The following is a 24,116-nucleotide window of genomic DNA, read 5'->3' as shown; positions in this document are numbered from 1 at the left end:
AGTACTTAAAACATAAAAAAAAAAAAAAAAAATGATAATCAAAAGTAACAAGAAATTACATAACAATAACGCGGCTATATACAGGGAGTACTGGTACCTAGTCAAAGTGCGGGGGTACGTACAGGTTAGTCCTTTGTAGTAATTGTCCATTCAGGTAATTTTAGGTATGGAATTTGGATTTGGATTGAAGGTTTTGATGTTGAGGTTAGTATCCTGTAGAAGTCCTTGCAAAACATTTCAAGTTGATCTACATTTATCCAACTCTATTTCTATCTTTTTGCAGAAGAACTCAGGAGCCCATGAGGTTCACTACCTCTCTCCCTCTTTCATCCTCTCTCTCTGTCTTTCTCACTCTCTCCTAGGATGTCATCAGTCTCACCATTTGCATAATAAGGTATTACGTTAACCATGTTAAAGACAGAGCAGAGCGGAGGTGGAAATGGAAAGAAATAGTCCATATAAACACAGCAAGACTGCAGTACTTAGTGCTGATGACAATATGGTACTTGTAATGGCAAATGGATGACTTCATCTCTATAGTACTGGGAGAGACAGGACCACAAGTGTGTCCAAGATGTGAGCAGCTGCCCTGGGTGGTTTTCTGCTTTGTGTTTGACCTGGGCATGGGTCAGTGAGAGACAGCTAAAGCCTTTACTTCTTTGATTATTTGAAACAAAAGAGGGAAAATGTATTCTTTGGGCTCAACAGCCAATTGTACGGGCCATTTCCTGAAGAGCAGGTCCGTCAATAGTCAAATAAACACATTTTCTATGTCATCCATGTCACAGCGGTACTGCACCACTTCAAGTTGTGAGTGGATTTCATAAATCATGAAAGCCGATTACAATTAAGTCTGTATAGTTAAAGCAATAATTCTTTCAGAGGGAAAACAGTGAACTAATAGGGGATTTCCCACACACAAACAGATGGTTCTCCTTTTAGCAAGAAAGGGACCATGACTGTATAATAATTCCCAGAGCTACGTTTGAAATGTTTACTCTTGGAAGACGGATCCTTAATCTGTCCTGACCTAGTTTGAAGTTCTTACCCCCTTCCCAAATTGCACCCTATACCCTTTGTAGTGTGCTACTTGGACCGGGGCCCATAAACTATGGCTGCACCTTAAAACGCACCCTATTTCCCATATAGTGCATTATTTGGGATGCATCCATAGTCTTTTCTCAAACTTTACAGAAGTAATATTCTCCAAGATTACGATGGATTTTGAGCGTCTCTTTATTAAAAACGTGTAAAAGTCCTATACATCAGAGTCTGTTAAAGACAAATAATTTAATAATGAGGGTATGTAAAAACACATTAGTATTATTTTAGGAGCTGATGTTGACACCTATGAGGGTTGCAAGCAGATCTAAACCATATTGCATGTACAATCATCACAATAGCGGTACTGTGTGAGTCGCTCCTGTAAATAGCAGGGTTAGCGGTCCTTGAAAAATACCTTTTGGTTAAGATAGTAAGATAATATGGATGATTGTGAAGCAGTTATTCATAATTGTAACACCAGCCGTTGTTGCTTGGACCCCTGAAATCGTCCCCATCGCAGCAGTATTGGATATTTTCTGTGTCAACAGTATATCATTTTGAATATTTTCATTAATCGAACGTAACAAGATATTTAGCTACGCTTATCTACACAGTTTGACACAATTGTCATTGTCAGTGCAGGAGATGGAAAAGAGAAGCAGCCTAGATGAAAAGTCATATGCTCTCATATACAGTCTGTATAAATGCTACAAATAGTAATACTACAGTTTTTTGCTCTCTATTAAAGTCCTTCATTGCAAAGTGTTTTTTGATGAGTGAAAAATGGCTTTGTCGCTAAATTATTTTTTTTTTGAAACGCAGCTGAAATATGGCCTTGAATGACGTCACACGACACATACAGCACAGCTACTGCGTACACAGAGGCTTGTTTGTTTAGCTACCGGTTGGAAAGTGTATCTTTACTTTGCGTTGACAGTGATGCAAAGTCTCTTCAACGTCATGTGGATGGATGAAAAGCATTGGCCGTGCTCAGCTCCTTTGGCAGTTTCTTGGGCATATGATAAAAAACAACTATTTGTCTAAGGCTAATCAGAATACATGTAGATAGGTGGCTTTAGTATCGACCCCTATCACGTTCCTGGCGGTGCATTTGTAGGAGCCCTGGTCTCTCTGTGTGGGGTTCTGGATGATAAGAGAGCCTTGTGGGTGGAGGTACTTGTTGCCAAAGAGGCGTGGCTGGGCACTGACCGCTAGCCGCGCCCTATCCGGCGTCTCCCAGGCAATCTCAGCTCGGGGGATCCCCGTGGCAACACAGTTCAGCTGGACCGCCACGCCGCGGCGAGCGTACATTACAGGAGGCGGGCCATTGGTGATGCGAGGCAGGTACGCGATGACAATGACGGGCACGGAGAGCAGGGCGCTGCCGTACTCGTTAGCCGCTCGGCAGACGTAGGAGCCGCGGTCATAGACGGACGCCTGCTGGATGGCGAGCGTCCCATTGGCCAATACGGCGTAGCGACCGGCTCTCTGTGGCCGCCCCAGGACCACCCCACTGGGCAGGGTCCACGTCAGCCGGAGGGGGTCCCCCGTAGAGAGACAGTGGAGTTGGAGGCTCTCCCCATTCATAATACTGATGGGGGAGTTGTAGCGGTTATTGATCTCTGGTTTCCTCTCCGGGGCTAAAGTAATAGTACGTTCCACTAGCCCGGCTACATTCCTCGCCAGGCAGCGGTACATACCACTCTCAGAGACAGAGGGGTTAGTGATGACCAAGGAACCGTCAGGTTGGTGAAAGAACTTGGAGAACTGGGCACCCCTCATGAGGGGGGAACCATTAGGGAGGATCCAGGTTACTGTTGGGGGTGCTGGGCCTCTTTCAAAGGAGCAGTTCAGGGTCATGGTACTGCCTACCGTTAGAGAGAGGCTCTCTGTTTTGGGCCCTCTGAGCTGCGGCCTCTCTACCATCCCTCTAACCTCCAAGTGGACTATCAGCCTGGCCTCCCCGCCCTCGTTGTGTGCGATGCAGGCCAGCTGAGCCGAGTCGGTCCCCTTCGGCGAACGTATATCCAACGTACCGTTACGATGCACCGTCATTCTGCTGCCGTAGTATGGCACCGGGAGGATGACGTTCTCCGGTAACACCCACATGACCCGGGGGATGGGTGTCCCCACAGCCTCGCAGGCCAGCATTGTTCGCTGGTCCCTTATAGCCGTCACTCTGATAGTGTTGACCATACCTCTCAGTCCGTTGATGGTCGGCGGCGTCACAAGGACTTCCACCCTGGTGACTTTGCGGTCCTGGCCGGCACTGTTCCTAGCTGTGCAGGTGTAGTTACCAGCATCAAAGCGTTGCGCCTTCTTGACCACTAATGTGCCATCATTATGGACCTGGTACTTAGTGGGGGAGGAGGAAATGGCCCAGTTAGTGGGGGAGAGCCATGTGATGACTGGGGTCGGCTCTCCCTTGGCGCTGCACTTCAGAGACACGGTCTCCCCATAAAGAACCCTGACGACTCTCGGGCTTTGAGTTTTGTCTCTGATGATCGGAGGGTCCACCACCACCTTGATGTGAACCTTCATCTCATCCTTCCCTATCTGGTTCTCAGCGTAGCAGGTGTAGTCTCCTTCCTCTCTCATCCCCACGTCGTTGGCGTACAATGTCCCGTTGTCGAACACCACGTATCTGGGGGGGGGGGGGGGTATTGTTTGGAAATAGTGTTGTGGTTCTTATCGACTATGCAGTTAATGTGATTCAATAACAGATTGAATGTACATACTGTATTATGTGATTCAATAACATTTTACGGTATGTGTAAAGTTAAGTTGATGCCGATTCAACAAACACCAAGTACCTGCGGGTGCGCCCACCTCTAACACTACTATCCGTCTGTTTCAGTGTGTTGATCATGGTGCCGTCCGGCAGAGCCCAGCGGATCTCAGGGTTGGGGAGGCCAGACGCTACACAGTCCACCTTCAGGTCTCCTCCATACATCACCTTCAAATTCAAAAATATTTATTGTCTATCCAATCGTACATCAGACAGAAAACCGACCGAAATATTTGCACTCACATGCAACACATTAAAATATCACATTAAAAACACCAATGTTCTGCCCCATATGGCACCCTAACCCCTATATAGTGCACAATTTTTCACTAAGGCCCATTGGGCTCTGGTCAAAAGTAGTGCACTATACAGGGAATAGGGTGCCATTTGGGATGTAACCCATTATTTACATAGAAACCTAAGACAAAAGACAGACCTTCTGACTGGCCAGCAGCTGCTTCTGCTCAATCTTGGCCGGCTTGGTCAGGACGTTAACCCTCAGAAGCATGTAGTCGTCCCCCATCTTGTTTCGGGCCACACACAGGTAGTCCCCATCATCTTTCTCTGTCGTGGCCTGGATGGCCAGAGAACCGTTGGTGAACACCTTTATCCTGGGGTCAAAGCTGAACCCCCCCCCCCCAAAAAAACAAGTTGTTATTGTTTGTGAATAACAGTTTTTCCTGCTGTTAATAGCAACCATGTTAGGTCTTCCTTTGATGGTTTTTCAGCTAACCTTTAGGGAATAGAAAATGTGCCTGTATGATTTCCTAGTAAACCTTCTCATTCATGATAACATCTGATGATGATAGTTGATATACAGTGCCTTCAGAAAGTATTCATACCCCTTGACTTATTCCACATTTTGTTGTGTTACAGCCTGAATTCAAAATTGATTAAATATTTTTTTCTCACTCATCTGCACACAATACCACATAATGACAAAGTGAAAACATGTTTTTAGAAATTTTTGCTAATATATTGAAAATAAAATACAGAAATATCTCATTTACATAAGTACTCACACTCTTGAGTCAATACATTTTAGAATCACCTTTGGCAACGATTACAGCTGTGAGTCTTTCTGGGTAAATCACTAAGCGTTTTACACACCTGGATTGTACAATATTTGCCCATTACTTTTGAAGGAATTCTTCAAGCTTTGTCAAGTTGATCATTGCTAGAGAGCCATTTTCAAGTCTTGCCAAACATTTTCAAGCCGATATAAGTCAAAACTGTAACTAGGCCACTAAGGAACATTCAATGTCATCTTGGTAAGCAACTCTAGTGTATATTTGGCCTTGTGTTTTAGGTTATTGTTCTACTGAAAGGTGAATTTGTCTTCCAGTGTCTGTTGGATAGCAGACTGAACCAGGCTTTCCTCTAGGATTTTGCCTGTGGTTAGTTATATATATTTTTTAATCATAACTTGAAAAAAAATGATGAGTGGTACTCAGTGATGTGTTGTGTTGGATTTGCCCCAAACATAACACTTTTTATAACAGGACCTAAAGTTAATTTCCTTGCCACATTTTTTGCAGTTTTACTTTAGTGTCTTATTGCAAACAGGATGCATGTTTTGGAACATTTTAATTCTGTACAGGTTTCTTTCTTTTCACTCTGTAATTTAGGTTAGTATTGTGGCGTAACTACAATGTTGTTGATCCATCCTCAGTTTTCTCCAATCACAGCCATTAAACTCTAACTATTTTAAAGACACCATTGGCCTCATGGTGAAATGAGTGGTTTCCTTCCTCTCCGGCAGGAAGGACGCCTGTACCTTTGTAGTGACTTGGAGTATTGATACACCATCCAAAGTGTAATTAATAACATCACCATGCTCAAAGGGACATTCAATGTCTGTTTTTTACATTCTTACCCATCTAACAATGGGTGCCCTTCTTCGCAAGGCATTGGAAAACCTCCCTGGTCTTTGTGATTGAATCTGTGTTTGCTAGACTAAGGGACCTTACAGATAATTGTATGTGTGGGGTACAGAGATGAGATAGTCATTCACAAATCACATTAAACACTAATATTACACACAGTCCATGCAACTTATTATGTGACTTTTTAAGCACATTTTTACTCCTGCCATAACAAAGGGGTTGAATACTTATTTACTTTTCATTTTTTATTCATTTGTAAAAATGTCTAAAAACATAATTCCACGTTGACATAATGGGGTATTGGGTGACATAGCATCTCAATTGAATCAATGTTAAATTCAGGCTGTAACAGAACAAAATGTGGAAAAAGTCAAAAGTATAAATACTTTCTGAAGGCACTATACATACAGACAATGGCCTGAAGGGCATATTAGACAATTAGTGAATAAGATGCCAGAAGATGCATACCTGTACTGGGAATCCACTAGTTTCTTAGAGGGGGTCCTCCAGACGATCCTGGGCTCTGGTGTTCCTGTGGCAATGCAGTCGAGCCTCAGCAGCCCCCCGTAGACCACGTCAGACCTCTGGGGAGATGAGGAGGTAATCCTGGCCTTGGTGGAGGATGGGAGTCTCAGTACTGTCAGAATGCTGGTTCTCCTGGACGCTCCTACCGCATTACTGGCCACACACTCATATCTCCCCGCGTCGCCTTGGCCTAGCCCACGGACGTACAGGGTCCCGTTGGGGAAGACAAAGAAATTACGTCCGTTGACGAACTGCGAGGTGAGGAGCTGGACTCCATCGGGCGTGGTCCAGCGCATGACGGGCGTAGGGGCTCCTTTGGCGGTGCAGTGGATGTAGGCCGTGCTGCCCTCGGGGAGGGACATGTTCTCATAGCGAGGTTGTTGGATGACTGGAGGCAAGGCTGCCACATGGAGGCGGACAGAGACGGTGTCGGCTCCCGCCACACTGCTGCCGATACATTTATAGATCCCTCTGTCTGTGTAGCTGGCCTGGGTTATCCGGAGAGTACCGTTACTGAGGAGTTCCACGTGCTTAGGGCCAGACTGTGGGCCGGGCTGGGGGCCACTGGCTGGGTTGGCAAGGCCCGGGGCTGGGGGCGCAGCGAAGTGGATCCTGTCAGGTAGCACCCAGGTGACCCGGGGCATGGGATGTCCCTGTACCTGGCACTCCAGATCGATGCCGTCCCCGTGGTACACGGTAGCATCGCGGTAGCGTGGCTGGAGCACTCTGGGATGCTGGGCCAGGACCGTCAGGGAGACCACCATCTTGTCCACGCCATACTGGTTCTGGACCATACAGAGGTACTGGCCTCGGTCCTGGGGCTGGCTGTTACGGATGATAAACGTGCCGTTGGGATGGACCTCGAACCTCTGGACCCGAGTGTTCTGGGCTACTGTCGCTCCTGCATGAATCAAAATAATGTGTGTTTCAAGACATCGAACAGATTAAAACAATGCAGATAAAGGGTTGTTTCTACAACATGTTGTCTGTTGAAACTCATAAGAATGGAGCATAGCTTATATCATAACAAATAGGGTTCTCCTTTTTTGTTACATTAACAGGCTTACATACAGCTGTGTCGTTCTGTAACAGAGGGTGAAGGAGGATGTTCTAGGAAGAGGGGAGAACAGTAAAGGAAGTACTGGTATACATACCAGTGGAGACTCTCGTCCAGGAGAGGAAAGGCTTGGGCTCCCCTACAGCCACACAGGGCAGCTGTGCATCCATCTCTGCATTCACTGTCACTGTCCGCACATCCACATTGGTGATCCGGGGCTTCCCTCTTACAACAGGCCCTGCTACGGGGGGTCTCTGACCACCTCCCGACACCCCACCTGATAACCCCTGTGTCTGGGTAGGGGTCTCTGTCCTCTGGCCCCCACCGGACGGACTCTGAGGCCTCGATGAAGACACTGATGAAGTCTGAGAAAAGCTCTTTGTGGTGGTGGACGCGAGAGTGGTTGTAATGGTCGTCTGTCTGACCATCTGGGTGTTTGTGTTTGTGACTGTCCTGTGGGGTGTTCTGGGTTCTGTGGTGGTTGGTTTAACACCGGTGACTGGATCAGGCTTGATGTCAGTTGACTCTAGTTTAGTAGTGGTGTGGGAGTCGGCTGGTGGTGGTTGTCTGTTGGGGTCAGATCTGGTGATTAGGATGGAGTCTCCTCTGTTGAGGATCGGGTTGTTCCTCTGGTCGGGTTGAGAGATGAGGACTCTCTCTCTGTGACTGTCTGGGATGTGGTTGGAGTTGGAGGGAGCCTCCACTGTTCTGGATGAAGGTTGGTTCCTGACCCTAGTGGATGGAAAGTTTAGTACAGGGATCTGAGGCCTCACCCTAGAGGGGAAAACTATGGATGTCCTAACTGATGTGGAGGTGACAGGTGACATAGTGGGAGTAACATATTTTGTTGTAGTAGCAGCAACAGAAACTGCAACATTTTCCACTGGTGTTTGGTCTTTGCCAGTGGTGGAAGTGCTTTCTCTGATGTTATAGTGCCCATCAAAGGTTGTTCTGGGCTTAATAGCGGCTGTTTTATCGGGACCGGATCCGCGATAAGAGCTTTCAGATGTCACCAGCCTTTCAGTGGTGCTAACCCGAGCCTCCTCATGTTCTGCCTCCTCATGGAAGGACTCTTTTGTTGAGGCACCCGGGGCGTGTGTTGTGCCGTGTGCTCTGGTTATTTCATGCCGGATAGATGGGGACACGCTGTCAATCTCTTTGACCGGCGCCTTTTTAACCTCAGTAGTACCTGTTGTATATCGATAGTCTGGTGTGTTGAGCTGTCCATCTGCTGGCACTCCCGGGCGAGTGTTGCGATTCTCCGGAGACTTGTCAGGACTTGGAACAGGGTGAAGGTCTACAGTAGCGCTGCCTCCCCTTTGTGTTGTCTCGGTTGGTTTAACTGCAGGAAGGGGGATGCTTGTCAAATTCCCCTGACTGGCTGTCGTGTGCACAACCGAGTGCTCTGGGACTGGGCTCGGAGTGTTCGGAGTCTGAGAGGTTCTTTCTGGGGCTGCTCTGTGATGGCTGCTCTGGGACGTTTGTTTATATGTTTCTGTTAAAGAGGCTGTAGGAGACGCCGGTGGGGCTGTTGTGCTCCCGAACAGTGGTTTGGCGTGTGGTGAAAGGGTGCCCTTTGTCTCGGAGCGAGTTGTAGGTTTCACTGAAGGGTCAATCCTGTCTTCGTATAAAGAGGCTACTGTGTTCTCTTCGTGACTCACTCTGCCTGATGACGTTGCTTGGCTGCCCGTTGATGGAACTGCGGTATTAAACCTGTCCGTCATGCTTTTGGCCTTGTCGAACGCTTCTATTTTAGTCCATGTGGCAGTGGTTGCCTTGGTAGTTGTTGGGAGCGCGTCCTTAGGTGTGGCTGCGGTTGTAAAATCACTTCTCAACGGATTATTAGGCTTTGGCTTCTTTCTGCCCGTATTGGGCCGTCTTCTCCTGCCCCCGCTCCCATTCCTCCTCCTGGGGTTCTGGTTTCTGAGTCGAGTAGCCACCTCCCCTGGAGTTTCCTTCCTCATATACACAGCTGAAGTGAGCTCGGTCGTGGGAGAGGGTGCGCTGAGTGGAAGATGGGTTATATTAGACCTTGTATGCTGCTTTAGCTGAGTATGTGTGTCTGGTTTAGCAGTTGTGCTCTGAGTCTCGGTGACAGAGTGATCAAATTCATCTCTCTCTGTTTCCGATTCAGAGTACCCTCGAACTGTGGTGGTGGCGAGGGATGGGTCAAGTTCAGCTCTGTCTAAATATGCGTCACTTCCTTCATTAAAGCTGTTAACAACACTGGGTCCGTTAGCGTCTTTCGCCCCCTGATTATCCTCAGACGCGGGTGAGATATCAGACTCTGTAACCGCGTCAACATCTGTAGTTAAAGCAGTGGTGGTGGTGGTGCTTTGATTTTCTCCTTGTAAAGAGTCGTTGTGCAAAGAACTGGTCCAGACGTTCACATGCAGCTGACCCAGGGTCTGGGAGTGTGTGTGTGTGACTGTGTGCCTGCCTTGTGTCTCTGTGTGTGTGACAGTATTACTGAGCTGCTGGGGAACAGATGTGACAGGCTCTGTGACTGGCTGCGTGAAAAGTGCATGATTTGTGGCTGTATCCACATCTGAGTCTGTAGTGTAAGTAGTGTGTCGAGTGGATATATGCGGTGTAGTAGTGGGTGTGTATAGCTCCTCCTCCTCTTCCTCATGTAGGTTGTCTGTTGATCCCTCTATGTTGTCCGGAGACTGTGTCTGCTTAGCGCTAGCTGTTGTTGTTGACTCCTGCTTCTTCCTTGTGGTGAGGTGAGTTGAGCTGGGTGTTATGTTAGTGTTACCCTGTCCGTTTTTGTCACGGATTTTGGCCAAAATGTCCGCCCACTTCTCCGGGTCTATATTTTTGTTTGCCACGTTAATCCTCCTTTTCATCTCCACTGTGTTTTTCTTGTCTTTATCATTTGTCCCTGTCGTGGTTGGTTTTCTTGGTACAGCAGGTCGCCTCCACGTGTTTCTAAATGGATGACCACCACCCCTGTTTGAACTTTGACCTCTTCTCCGTTTCATTAGCTCCACACGGCTCGGGGATGAGGAGGAGGAGAAAGATGAGGAGGAAGGCGAGGAGGGGACTTCCTCCTGTCTGTCCTCATCGTCCCCTGATGCCTCCTCAGTGTCATCCATGGGGGCTTTGACCCTGGTGTTGACCCCTGAAGCAGACTGTGGCCTCATTCTCCTCAGTGGTCGTATCTCTGCTCCTAACTGTCTGGTGAGAGTCACCTTAGTAGCCAGGGAATACACACCATGCTGGTTCATGGCCACACACTTATAATATCCACTGTCTGTCAGTCGACTCTCTGGGACTCTCAGAGTTCCGTTGGAATACACCAGCGCTCTAGAAGAGTTGGCTCTGTGACTCACTATGTTGCTGTCAGGAAGGATCCAGTTAATCTCAGGGTCAGGAGAGCCAGACACGACACAGTTCAGAGTGAGAGGGACACCGGTGAACCCCTCCACGAGGGTAGGCGCCATCTCATCCCCTCCAAGAGGGGGAGGACTGGAGGACTCCTCGACCGTCAGGCGGAAAGGGAGGACAGTGAGGTCGTCAGAGACCTGGGCGATACAGTAATATATCCCTGAGTCTGAGTGTCCTACAGCTTTAAAATCCAATCTACCGGTGCTCAACACTGACACCCTGTTGTCTGGGCTGCTGTACGGTGCCTCCAGCTGGGTCCCGTCTGGCAGCATCCAGCGAACCGCCATGTCTCCTGAGCTCAACACGTTACAGTCCATCACAGCAGGGCTGCCCACTACAACACTCAGCACTGTCCTAGTAGTGTTTGTGTTCTCTATCATGACCCATGTCCTACGGTGTCTGCGCTCCAGCTCAGGCTCCACGGTCTGTGTGAGGTGGGTGCTGAGGATCAGCTTGACGCTCTTCCCAGTGGACTGGGGCCTGTTCAACTGCAGGTCCACAGAGCTCTGCATCAGCCAGGATGGTTGAGCTACCATGTTAGCCTTAACCCCTGTGTAGTACAATGCATCTCTCTCCAGGTCCTGTCTGTACCTGGATATCAAGAAGGAAAAAACACATAACATAAAACATAACATAGCAGTATGAAATTAAATGCTCTATATCACGTATTGAACTCAAGGCCCATTCATTCCAGCCTGCGGGTGGTTTGATTATTATTAATATATACAATACCAGTCAAAAGTTTGGGCACACCTACTCATTTTTCTTTATTTTTACTATTTTCTATACTGTAGAATAATAGTGAAGACATCAAAACAATTACGTAACACATATGGAATCATGTAGTAACCAAAAAGGTGTTAAACAAATCGAAATATATTTTATATTTGTGATTTTTCAAAGTAGCCACCCTTTGCCTTGATGACAGCTTTACACACTCTTGGCATTCTCTCAACCAGCTTCACATGGAATGCTTTTCCAACAGTCTTGAAGGAGTTCCCACATATGATGAGCAATTCTTGGCTGCTTTTCCTTCACTATTTGGTCCAACTCATCCCAAACCATCTCAGTTGGGTTGAGGTCTGGTGATTGTGGAGGCCAGGTCATCTGATGCACCACTCCATCACTCTCCTTCTTGGTCAAATAGCCCTTACACAGCCTGGAGGTGTGTTTTGGGTCATTGTCCTGTTGAAAAACAAACTAAGTGCAAACCAGATGGGATGGCGTATCACTGCAGAATGCTGTGGTAGCCATGCTCGTTAAGTATGCCTTAAATTCTAAATTAATCACAGACAGTGTTACCAGCAAAGCACCCCCACACCATCACACCTCCTCCTCCATGCTTCACGGTGGGAACCAACAATGCGGGGATCATCTGTTCACCTACTCTGTGTCTCACAAAGACACGGTGGTTGGAACCAAAAGTCTCAAATTTGGACTCATCAGACCAAAGGACAGATCTCCACCGGTCTATTTCCATTGCTGGTGTTTCTTGGCCCAAGCAAGTCTCTTCTTATTATTGGTGTCCTTTAGTGGGGGTTTCATTGCAGCAGTTCAACCCCGAAGGCCTGATTCACGCAGTCTCCTCTGAACAGTTGATGTTGAGATGTGTCTGTTACTCTGTTTCTGAGGCTGGTAACTCTAATGAACTTATCCTCTGGAGCAGAGGTAACTCTGGGTCTTTCTTTCCTGTGGCAATCCTCATGAAAGCCAGTTTCATCATAGCGCTTTATGGTTTTTCCGACTGCACTTGAAGAAACTTTAAAAGTTCATGAAATGTTCCAAATTGACTGACCTTAATGTCTTAAAGTAATGATGGACTGTCGTTTCTCTTGCCTATTTGAGCTGTTCTTGCTATAATATTGGCTTGGTCTTTTACTAAATTGTCACACCCTGCTACCGTCTCTTATGACTGAAAATAACTTCTGGACATCAGAAAAGCGATTACTCACCGCGGACTGGAAGAAACTTTTTCCTTTAATGAGTCCGACAAGAGGTATATCCTGCTTTCACTGGAACAGGTCCAGATCCAAGCCTTATGCGTGAAGAAAAGACGCCGGAAAAGGGGACGCAGATTGAGGATCTTTCTGAGAATCCGGAGGCGAGCGAGTAAACTCCCAATGCCTTCCATTCTTCTTGCTAACGTGCAATCTTTGGAAAATAAAATTGATGACTTACTATTAAGATTATCCTACCAACGGGACATTAAAAACTGTAACATCTTATGTTTCACCAAGATGTGACTGAACGAAGATACGGACAATATAGAGCTAGCGGCATTTTCCATGCACCAGCAGAACAGAGACGCTACCTCTCATAAGACTAGGGGTGGGGAAGTGTGTCTTTTTGTCAATAACAGCTGGTGCGCGATGTCTAATATTAAAGAAGTCTCGAGGTATTGCTCGCCTGAGGTAGAGGACCTTATGATAAGCTGCAGACCACATTATCGACCAAGAGAGTTCTCATCTGTATTATTCGTAGCCGTCTATTTACCACCACAAAACGAAGCTGGCACTTAGACCGCTCTCAATCACCTCTATAAGGCCAAAAGCAAAGAAGAAAATGCTCACCCAGAAGCGGCGCTCCTAGTGGCCGGGGACTTTAATGCAAGCAAACTTAAATCAGTTCTACCAAATTTTTACCAGCATGTCACATGTGCAACCAGGGAAAAAAAATCCCTGACCACCTTTACTCCACACACAGAGATGCATACAAAGCTCTCCCCGCCCTCCATTTGGCAAATCTGACCAGAATTCTATCCTCCTGATTCCTGCTAACAAGCAAAAACTAAAGCAGGAAGTACCAGTGACTTGCTCAATGCGGATGTGATCAGATGACGCGGATGCTACACTACAGGACTGTTTTGCTAGCACAGACTGGAATATGTTCCGGGATTCATCCAATGGCATTGAGAAATAAACCACCTCAGTCATCGGCTTCATCAATAAGTGCATTGATGACATCGTCCCCACAGTGACTGTACGTACATATCCCAACCAGAAGCCATGGATTACAGGCAAAATATGCATCGAGCTAAAGGCTAGAGCTGCCGATTTCAAGGAGCTGGAGACTAATCCGGACACTTATAAGAAATCCCGCTATGCCCTCAGACGAACCATCAAACAAGCAAAGCGTCAATACAGGATTAAGATTGAATCCTACTACACCGACTCTATGCTCGTCGGATGTGGCAGGGCTTGAAAACTATTACGGACTACAAAGGGAAACCCAGACGCGAGCTGCCCAGTGACACGAGCCTACCAGACGAGCTAAATGCCTTTTATGCTCGCTTCAAGGCAAGCAACACTGAGCATGCACGAGAGCACCAGCTGTTCTGAATGACTGTGTGACAACGCTCTCGGCAGCCGATGTGAACAAAATCTTTAAAACAGGTCAACATTCACAAAGCCGCTGGGCCAGATGGATTACCAGGACGTGTACTCAAAGCATGCGCGGCTCAACTGTCAAGTGTCTTCACTGACATTTTCAACCTTTCCTTGACCGAGTCTGTAATACCTACATGTTTCAAGCAGACCACCATAGTCCCTATGCCCAAAGAAGCGAAGGTAACCTGCCTAAATGATTACCACCCTGTGGCACTCACATCGGTAGCCATAAAGTGCTTTGAAAGGCTGGTCATGGCTCACATCAACACATCCTCCCGGACACCCTTGACTCACTCCAATTCGCATACCGCCCAACAGATCCACAGATGACGCAATCTCAATCGCATGCCACACTGCCCTTTCTCACCTGGACAAAAGGAACACCTATGTGAGAATGCTGTTCATTGACTACAGCTCAGCGTTCAACACAATAGTACCCACAAAGCTCATCACTAAGCTAAGGACTCTGGGACTAAACACCTCCCTGTGCAACTGGATCCTGGACTTCCTGATGGGCCGTCCCCAGGTGGTAAGAATAGGCAACAACACTTCTGCCACGCTGATCCTTAACACTGGGGCCCCTCAGGGGTGTATACTTAGTCCCCTCCTGTATTCCCTGTTCACCCACGGCTGCGTGGCCAAACACGACTCCAACACCATCATTAAGTTTGCTGACGACACAACAGTGGCAGGCCTGATCACCGACAATTATGAGACAATCTATAGGGAAGAGGTCAGAGAACTGGCAGTGTGGTGCCAGGACAACAACCTCTCCCTCAATGTGAGCAAGACAAAGGAGCTGATTGTGGACTACAGGAAAAGGCGGGCCAAACAGCCCCCCATTAACATTGACGGGGTTGTAGTGGAGTGAGTCGAGAATTCAAGTACCTTGGTGTCCACATCACCAATGAACTATCATGGTCCAAACATACCAAGACAGTAGTGAAGAGGGCACGACAAAACCTATTCCCCCTCAGGGGCCTGAAGAGATTTGGCATGGGTCCCCAGATCCTCAAAAGGTTCTACAGCTGCACCACCGAGAGCATCCTGACCGGTTGCATCACCGCCTGGTATGGCATCTGACCGTAAGGCCCTACAGAGGGTAGTGCGAATGGCCCAGTACATCACTGGGGCCAAGCTTCCTGCCAACCAGGACCTATATAATAGGCGGTGTCAGAGGAAAGCCAGAGTTGTCAGAGACTCCAGTCACCCAAGTTATAGACTGTTTTGTCTGCTACCGCACGGCAAGGTGTACCGGAGCGCCAAGTCTAGGACCAAAAGGCTCCTCAACAGCTTCTACCCCCAAGCCATTAGACTGCTGAACAATTCATAAAAATCGCAACCGGACAATTTACAATGACCCCCCTACCCTTTTCCACACTGCTGCTACTTGCTGTTTGTTTGTTACCTATGCATAGTCACTTTGCCCCCACCTACATGTACAGATTACCTCAACTGGCCTGTACCCCCGCACACTGACTCGGTACCGGTGCCCCCTGTATATAGCCTCGTTATTTTTATTGTGTTACTTTTTATTATTACTTTTTATTTTAGCCTACTTGGTAAATATTTTCTAAGTAAGCATTTCACAGTAAAGTCTACACTTATTGTATTTGGCGCATGTGGCAAATAAAGTTTGATTTGATTTGGCTACTTTAAAGAATCTCAAATATAAAATATATTTTGATTTGTTTAACACTTTTTTGGTTACTACATGATTCCATATGTGTTATTTAATAGAATTGATGTCTTCACTATTATTCTACAATGTAGAAAATAGTACAAATAAAGAAAAACCCTGGAATGAATAGGTGTGTCCAAACTTTTGACTGGTACTGTAAATGTATTTATTTTTTGTGGGAAAAAACGATCTCAATCAACATTTAAATGACTAAAACCAAATCAAGACTGTGTAGAAATGATAATGGACCCACATTTACAATCTCTTCACTCTGTCTAGCTAGCTAACAGTCATCGAAACGAAAGCTAGACAGTCAGGGAGCATCGAAAAATGGAGTGAAGAAAATTTTGCACATTTTGATGGCGAGGAAATATAATTCATCATAAGTGTGGCCCTCCGGACCTCGGTGAAGACCGAATGCGGCCTTTGGGGAAAATGAGTTTGACAACCGTGCCCTGTATCGAGGACCACTCTAAAATGAACACATAAAATCACATAATAATCACATATGGGCAAATCCTAACTTCCACAAATGTTCACGTGCATTGGTCTCATTGCATGACTAAGTGAAAATGTTACTCAAGTAGAAGTTGGAATTTGGCCCATAATGATAAATTAAAAAGCGTTTTCTTTATCCAGCCTACCTGTAGCTGGGCACCGGCTCCTTAGTCAGCATGATCTCTCTTTGCAGGTGAGCGGGCGTGTCGCTATAGTAGGCAATCAGCCTCCAGAGTCTCTCATAATTGTCCCTGTTGATGGGACACTCCAGATCCATGGAGATACTCACATTATAGGCCAGCTGCAGAGGGTTGACCTGCTCCCAGCTGACCTTAGACGACTCCCTGCGGGGCTCTCCGATGCTGCACTCCAGATCCACTTTGTTCCCATGCTCGTCCGTCAGGCCTAGGGTAATGTTGCCGAACGACCCCTTGAACTCCTCCAGGGTCATGACCTCGGTCTCTGTGTCCTCTTGGGTCGTAGGTCGATCAGGGGAGGTGATAACGGGGCTGGAGCAGACCAGTGTGTCCAGGCCCAGGACTTCTTTCATTCGTAAGTTCTTTGGGGAGTAACACATAAAGCAGAGCTGACCTCCTGGGTAGGCTCTGTCCTTTTTACACTTCAGCACACCTACGAAGAAAGGAAAATGAGAGGGAACATTAACATCATTATTAAATGTTTGAAATTCCAAATGTGAAGTTTGGTTAGGTTTTGGACATACATTTTCAAGGCACAAATGTGTAAAATGACAGCTGCATTATGCTTTGAGCATTGATCCAATTGTGTCTGCCATCACTGACGAATAGGTACATTCACTGAGTAGCTAGTAAATAAAATAAACTCAGCAAAAAAAGAAATGTCCCCTTTTCAGGACCCTGTCTTTCAAAGATAATTAGTAAAAATCCAAATAACTTCACAGATCTTAATTGTAAAGGGTTTAAGCATTGTTTCCCATGCTTGTTCAATGAACCATCATCAATTAATGAACATGCACCTGTGGAACGGTCGTTAAGACACTAACAGCTTAAAGACCGTAGGCAATTAAGGTCACAATTATGAAAGCTTAGGACACTAAAGAGGCCTTTCTAATGACTCTGAAAAACATCAAAAGAAAGATGCCCAGGGTCTCTGCTCATCTGTGTGAACATGCCTTAGGCTTGCTGCAAGGAAGCATGAGGACTGCAGATGTGGCCAGGACAATGAATTGCAATGTCCATACTGTGAGACGCCTAAGATAGCGCTACAGGGAGACATGATGGACAGCTTATTGTCTTCGCAGTGGCAGACCACGTATAACAACACCTGCACAGGATCGGTACATCCGAACATCACACCTGCGGGACAGGTACAGGATGGCAACAACAACTGTCCGAGTTACACCAGGAACGCACAATCCCTCCATCAGTGCTCAGACTGTCCGCAATAGGCTGAGAGAGGCTGGACTGAGGGCTTGTAGGCCTGTTGTAAGGCAGATCCTCACCAGACATCACCGGCAACAACGTCGCCTATGGGCACAAACCCACCGTCGCTGGACCAGACAGGACTGGCAAAAAGACAGGAATGTCAATGTTCTGCCATGGCCAACGAAGAGCCCGGATCTCAATCCCATTGAGCACGTTGGGGACCTGTTGGATTGGAGGGTGAGGGCTAGGGCCATTCCCCTCAGAAATGTCCTGGAACTTGCAGGTGCCTTGGTGGAAGAGTGGGGTAACATCTCACAGCAAGAACTGGCAAATCTGGTGCAGTTCATGAGGAGGAGATTTATGTCTCAGTTGTTGAATCTTGTTATGTTCATACAAATATTTACACATGTTAAGTTTGCTGAAAATAAACGCAGTTGACAGTGAGAAGATGTTTCTTTTTTAGCTGAGTTTACATAACCTGGTGAGTTTTTTTCCCAGTCGGCAAACCACTTCATCCTGCAGTCACATGTCCAGGGGTTCCCATGCAGGAAGAGGTTCTCCAGCTGGGGCATTCCTCCCAGCAGCTTGTGGGGCAGCGAGGTCAGCCTGTTCTCCGACAGGTACAGGTGCCTGATGTATCGATAAAAAGACAGGAGGGACATTATAACATTAGCTTCAGGAACATCTTGGCTCCATCTCAATTCCTCTTTCCGTGATTCCTCACATCATATTTCCTTGCCTCATTTTCAACTGCATTAGAAAAGGTACAAGGTCCTGCCCTTCTGACCTTCTTCTACAATGGGTTTTGAGAAGTCGGTGAGGAGAGAGGACGCAAATAATCTATGAAAGACCAATTTGAGAAAGCGCCCGATACTAAGATAAAACCAAATATTGTCCAGAGCATTATGGGTACTGTAGTTCCTCATGCTAGGCTTCACCTGAGGGTGGAGACGTGGAAGTGTCCCATCACGGAGAAGGTGGAAAAGGTAGAGGGGTGGAGCTGCTGCAGTCTGTTCCCCTCCAGCTGTAGGAGACGTAGGGAGGTGAGGCCCTGGAAGGTGTCTGGGTGAATGAACTCCAGACGGTTGTGGTCCAGGTGGAGTCTGGTCAGAGACCACAGACCCTGGAGAGTGTGTCTGTTGATCTCCTTCAGTTTGTTATAGCTCATCTTCAGCATCTGAGGGGGAGAAAGGCAGAGGGGAGTGAGTTATCATCCTAATAGAATAGAGCAGGGTTTCCCAAACTTCAAATAACCAAAACATCGTCAAATTTGGATTATTTGAATCAGCTATGTAGTGCTAGGGCAAAAACCAAAACGTGCACCCAGGGGGGCCCCAGGGTGCAGGACCATGTTTGGGAAACTCTGGAATAGAGCATAGTAGAATAGAGTAGAATATAATAATAGAATGGAACAATTGCCTGGTACTATACTCTATATCCTACTGTACAGTACTGAGGTGATATTTCATGTTAATCAACATTTCCTGTTTATTACTGGAAGCACAGACACGAGCTGCCCAGTGATGCGAGCCTACCAGATGAGCGAAATTACTTCTATATTCGATTGAGGCAAGCAACACCGAAGCATGCATGAGAGCATCAGCTGTTGTGGACGACTGTGTGATCACTCTCTCCGTAGTCGATGTGAGTAAGACCTTTAAACAGGTAAACATTCACAGACGTATTACCAGGACGTGTACTCCGAGCATGCGCTGAACAACTGCCAGGTGTCTTCACTGACATTTTGACCACCGACCCATTGCACTCACGTCTGTAGCCATGAAGTGCTTAATAAGTCTGATAATGGCTCACATCAACACCATTATCCCAGAAACCCCAGACCCACCATAATTTGCATACCGCCTCAACAGATCCACAGATGATGCAATTTCTATTGCACTCCACTCTGCCCTTTCCAACCTGGACAAAAGGAATACCTACGTGAGAATGCTATTCATTAACTACAGCTCAGCGTTCAACACCATAGTGCCCTCAAAGCTCATCACTAAGCTAAGGATCCTGGGTCTAAACACCTCCCTCTGCAACTGGATCCTGGACTTCCTGACCGGCCGCCCCCAGGTGGTAAGGACAGGTAACAACACATCTGCCACGCTGATCCTCAACACGGGGTCCCCTCAGTGGTCCGTGCTCAGTCCCCTCCTGTACTCCCTGTTTACTCATGACTGCATAGCCAGGCACGACTTCAACACCATCATTACGTTTGCAGATGACACAACAGTGGTAGGCCGGATCACCGACAACAATGAGACAGCCTATACAGAGCAGGTCAGAGACCTGGCCGTGTGGTGCCAGGATAACAACCTTTCCCTCAACGTGATCAAGACAAAGGAGATGATTGTGGACTACAGGAAAAGGAGGACCAGGCACACCCTCCTTCTCATTGATGGGGCTGTAGTGTAGCAGGTTGAGAGTTCAAGTTCCTTGGTGTCCACATCACCAACAAACTATCATGGTCCAAACACACCAAGACAGTCGTGAAGAGGGCACGACAAAGCCTATTCCCCCTCAGGAGACTGAAAAGATTTGGCATGGGTCCTCAGATCCTCTAAAAGTTCTACAGCTGCACCATCGAGAGCATCCTGACTAGTTGCACCACTGCCTGGTATGGCAACTGCTCTGCCTCTGATCACAAGGCACTACAGAGGGTAGTGCAAATGGCCCAGTACATCACTGGGGCCAAGCTTCCTGCCATCCAGGACCTCTATACCAGGCAGTGTCAGAGGAAGGCCCTAAAAATTGTCTCTCTGCTTGTTCTCTCTGCTACCGCACATCAAGCAGTACCGGAGGGCCAAGTCTCGGTCCAAAAGGCTTCTTAACAGCTTTTACCCCCAAGCCATAAGACTCCTGAACAGCTAATCAAATGGCTACCCAGACTATTTGCATTGCCCCCCCCCCTTTTACACTTCTGCTACTCTCTGTTTATTATCTATGTATAGTCACTTTAACTCTACCTACATGCCACCAAAAGCACTCACAAACTTCTACAGATGCACAATCGAGAGCATCCTGTCGGGCTGTATCACCGCCTGGTACGGCAACTGCTCCGCCCACAACCGTAAGGCTCTCCAGAGGGTAGTGAGGTCTGCACAACGCATCACCGGGGGGAAATTACCTGCCCTCCAGGACACCTACACCACCCGATGTCACAGGAAGGACATTAAGATCATCAAGGACAACAACCACCCGAGCCACTCCCTGTTCACCCCGCTTATCATCCAGAAGGCGAGGTCAATACAGGTGCATCAAAGCTGGGACCGAGAGACTGAAAAACAGCTTCTATCTCAAGGCCATCAGACTGTTAAACAGCCACCACTAACATTGAGTGGCTGCTGCCAACACACTGACTCAACTCCAGCCACTTTAATAATGGGAATTGATGGGAAATGATGTTAAATATATCACTAGCCATTTTAAACAATGCTACCTAATATAATGTTTACATACCCTACATTATTCATCTCATATGTATATGTATATACTGTACTCTATATCATCTACTGCATCTTTATGTAATACATGTATCACTAGCCACTTTAACTATGCCACTTTGTTTACATACTCATCTCATATGTATATACTGTACTCAATACCATCTACTGTATCTTGCCTATGCCGCTCTGTACCATCACTCATTCTTATATCTTTATGTACATATTCTTTATCCCCTTACACTTGTGTCTATAAGGTAGTAGTTTTGGAATTGTTAGCTAGATTACTTGTTGGTTATTACTGCATTGTCGGAACTAGAAGCACAAGCATTTCGCTACACTCGCATTAACATCTGCTAACCATGTGTATGTGACAAATAAAATTTGATTTGATTTGATGTATACCGTATATTACATCAATTACTTCGACTAACCGGTGCCCTCGCACATTGACTCTGTACCGGTACCCCCTGTATACAGCCTCGCTACTGTTATTTTACTGCTGCTTTTTAATTATTTGTTATTTTATTTTTAAAAAGTTACTTATCTATTTTTATATTTTTACTTAACACAAATGTTTATTAAAACTGCATTGTTTGGTTAAGGGCTGTTGTATTCGGCGCACGTGACAAATACAATTTGATTTGATTTGTACCTGTAAGGACATGAGATCCCTAAAGGCCCCGTTGGGAATGTTGTAGAGATCATTCCCATGCATCATCAGAAGCTCCAGCTTCCTCAACCCAGCCAGAGAGGTCTGAGTCACGTGGTGTATGGTGTTAAACCTACAGGAAACAACAATGACACAAGCAATTCATGACTGACTATTAACGTACTTGACTTGTTCTTTGTGGAGCAAAGTGCCTTCATTTCTGACTGTGTGAGGAGACAGTGTTAAAGACCCGACGGAACTTAAGACCTCGTGATCAAAACATTGTCAATTAAAAGTGGTATTGTAGTTGGGAACATATACAGTGGGTGGGCTTCTCTGTTCTTTTTAAGAAATGGCTAAAGCTCATAAGTGAAATGACTCAGTAAAAAGCATGGGGTATATAATAAGCATATAATAAGATTACATCAGACTTCACTGTAGGCATATTGCATTATGCACATTTACCTGTGAGTTGCAGAGAGATTAATTTCAGTCACATGCTAAGCACATTTGAACAAGGACTTAATTGTAAACAATTCTAAAGGCCTCTAATGAAAAGTGACTTTTTGATTGCTTATTATTTATTTTTAGTGGTCTACAATGCACATGCATAAATAAAGATCCTACTTTACGTGGAATCATACTTTACGCACTTAACATTTTACCCATACTGTACGTCTATCGGTATTATTGTGCGTGATGCTTGTTTTTTTAGGCCTACGGTCTCATTGCGGGTCATTGAATAAAGCCAATCCACCAGGCTTACTTACCCCAGGTTCATGCGCTCCACTTGTCTGGATATGCCGGCGGGCACGGCGAGCAGGGAACGGAACGTGCAGTGCACCTCTGTGGCCTGAGGGCACGTGCACTGGCGCGGGCAGGGGAGACTTGTAACTGGCACCATCAGCATGGACAGTATCAATATGAATGCGGCGGGACGGGCCATCTTCAGCTGCGCATCCATCCACCACAAAGTGTTCCTATCACTGGAGCTGGTCGAGGGTTACAGATTCATTATAGGCCTATTTCAGTAGTACCCAAATACAAATGAAAAGATGATCTCTGACAAAATACTTCACAGTAGAGAAAATCGATAGACTATGCGCGAAATTAGGGACAACTGTATGAACGCATCGTTACGCACATCAAACATGGTATGACCTGAACCGAAAGGAAAATGTTAAACATCTCACCTTATAATTTGTATTAACCTTAATTTAGATCCAGACTCACTGTATCCCATTTTACCATGGCTTTGGCTTCTCCTCAATGCCACTCTTCACGAAGCGCAGAACTCCACAGTTATAAAGTCCTATAATGACAAAACTCCCCAAAGAATAACATAGTTACAATAAATTCCGATGTAAAATCCGTAGACAGAAATGCGCACAGTGCTTCGATAGACTGTTTGAAGTATCCGTTTTGTTTCGTGTGTAGCCCTTGAGAAACTTTGCAAAGAAAATTACACTTTTGCCCAAAACTTTACAGTGCAGGATGCGCCTTCCACCGACAGCAAGGGGTGAGTGAATGGCTAATCGTTTCCAACATACAGTCAGTTTGGAGAAGCAGAAGGACCCAGTGAGGGGTGACAAAGTGAGATAGAGGTAAGAGACTGGCAACTGCTGAAGTCGGCTACAGTAGGTCGTTACAATAAGGATATCGTTTTTCCATTCAACTACGTGCATAATCATTGTGCCATCACATTGAATCGCTGCTTTGAGACTTTATCTTCATTAAATTAATGAATTCATTTATAAAAAAAATAAGGGAGATACCACAGGCTACTTCTTTTCTCTATTATACTTCTCTGCTGTGGAGGGAGATACCAGTAGCCTACTCCTTTTCTCTGTTGTATTTCTCTGCTGTGGAGGGAGATACCAATAGCCTACTCCTTTTCTCTATTCTACTTCTGTTGTGGAGGGAGATACCAGTAGCCTACTCCTTTTCTCTATTCTACTTCTCTGCTGTGGAGGGAGATACCAGTAGCCTACTCCTTTGCTCTATTCTACTTCTCTGCTGTGGAGAGAGATACCAGTAGCCTACTCCTTTTCTCTATTCTACTTCTCTGCTGTGGAGGGAGATACCAGTAGCCTACTCCTTTTCTCTGTTGTACTTCTCTGCTGTAGACCATCATGTGAGGTAACCTACTAAGTGAAGGGAGCAGACAGACCAATGTAAAGTTTATGTTGGTTTTACAGCCCTGTCATTTAACATCTCCCCCTCTATCACACAACACACACAGTACTGTATCAGCAAGCACATGTGTAATTTGCAAGCATTCCAGGAACCACAAACAGTCTGTCACACTGGTCCCTCTATCCCCATATCCCCTGAGTTAATTTAGAACATGTAAATCA

The 24,116-nt window shown here is 46.3% G+C and overlaps 1 protein-coding gene across 2 annotated transcripts; it reads right to left on the bottom strand.

Moving 5' to 3' along the window:
• Positions 1-1,218: 1,218 nt before the first annotated feature.
• On the bottom strand, positions 1,219-23,914 carry LOC110495895 (matrix-remodeling-associated protein 5). Of its 2 annotated transcripts, none has more exons than XM_021571410.3 (11): positions 22,953-23,914; positions 22,530-22,751; positions 21,763-21,892; positions 18,597-18,835; positions 18,137-18,288; positions 16,402-16,885; positions 7,398-11,281; positions 6,187-7,144; positions 4,269-4,455; positions 3,858-4,000; positions 1,219-3,688 (listed from the first exon to the last, which is right to left on the bottom strand). In XM_021571410.3, the coding sequence occupies exons 1-11, from the start codon at positions 23,000-23,002 to the stop codon at positions 2,095-2,097; spliced, it is 8,043 nt and encodes a 2,680-aa protein (XP_021427085.3). In that variant the 5' UTR covers positions 23,003-23,914; the 3' UTR covers positions 1,219-2,094. The 2 variants fall into 2 exon arrangements, with proteins under 2 accessions (XP_021427085.3, XP_036808300.2); XM_036952405.2 differs by having other exon boundaries at positions 3,874-4,000.
• Between the last annotated feature and the right edge of the window lie 202 nt (positions 23,915-24,116).

This window comes from Oncorhynchus mykiss, chromosome 18 (genome assembly GCF_057628025.1).
Source record: "Oncorhynchus mykiss isolate SJ-2025 chromosome 18, ASM5762802v1, whole genome shotgun sequence".
NCBI lineage: Eukaryota > Metazoa > Chordata > Actinopteri > Salmoniformes > Salmonidae > Oncorhynchus > Oncorhynchus mykiss.
Note: the sequence above shows the minus strand (reverse complement) of the source record. Positions and strands in the feature narration are given on the sequence as shown.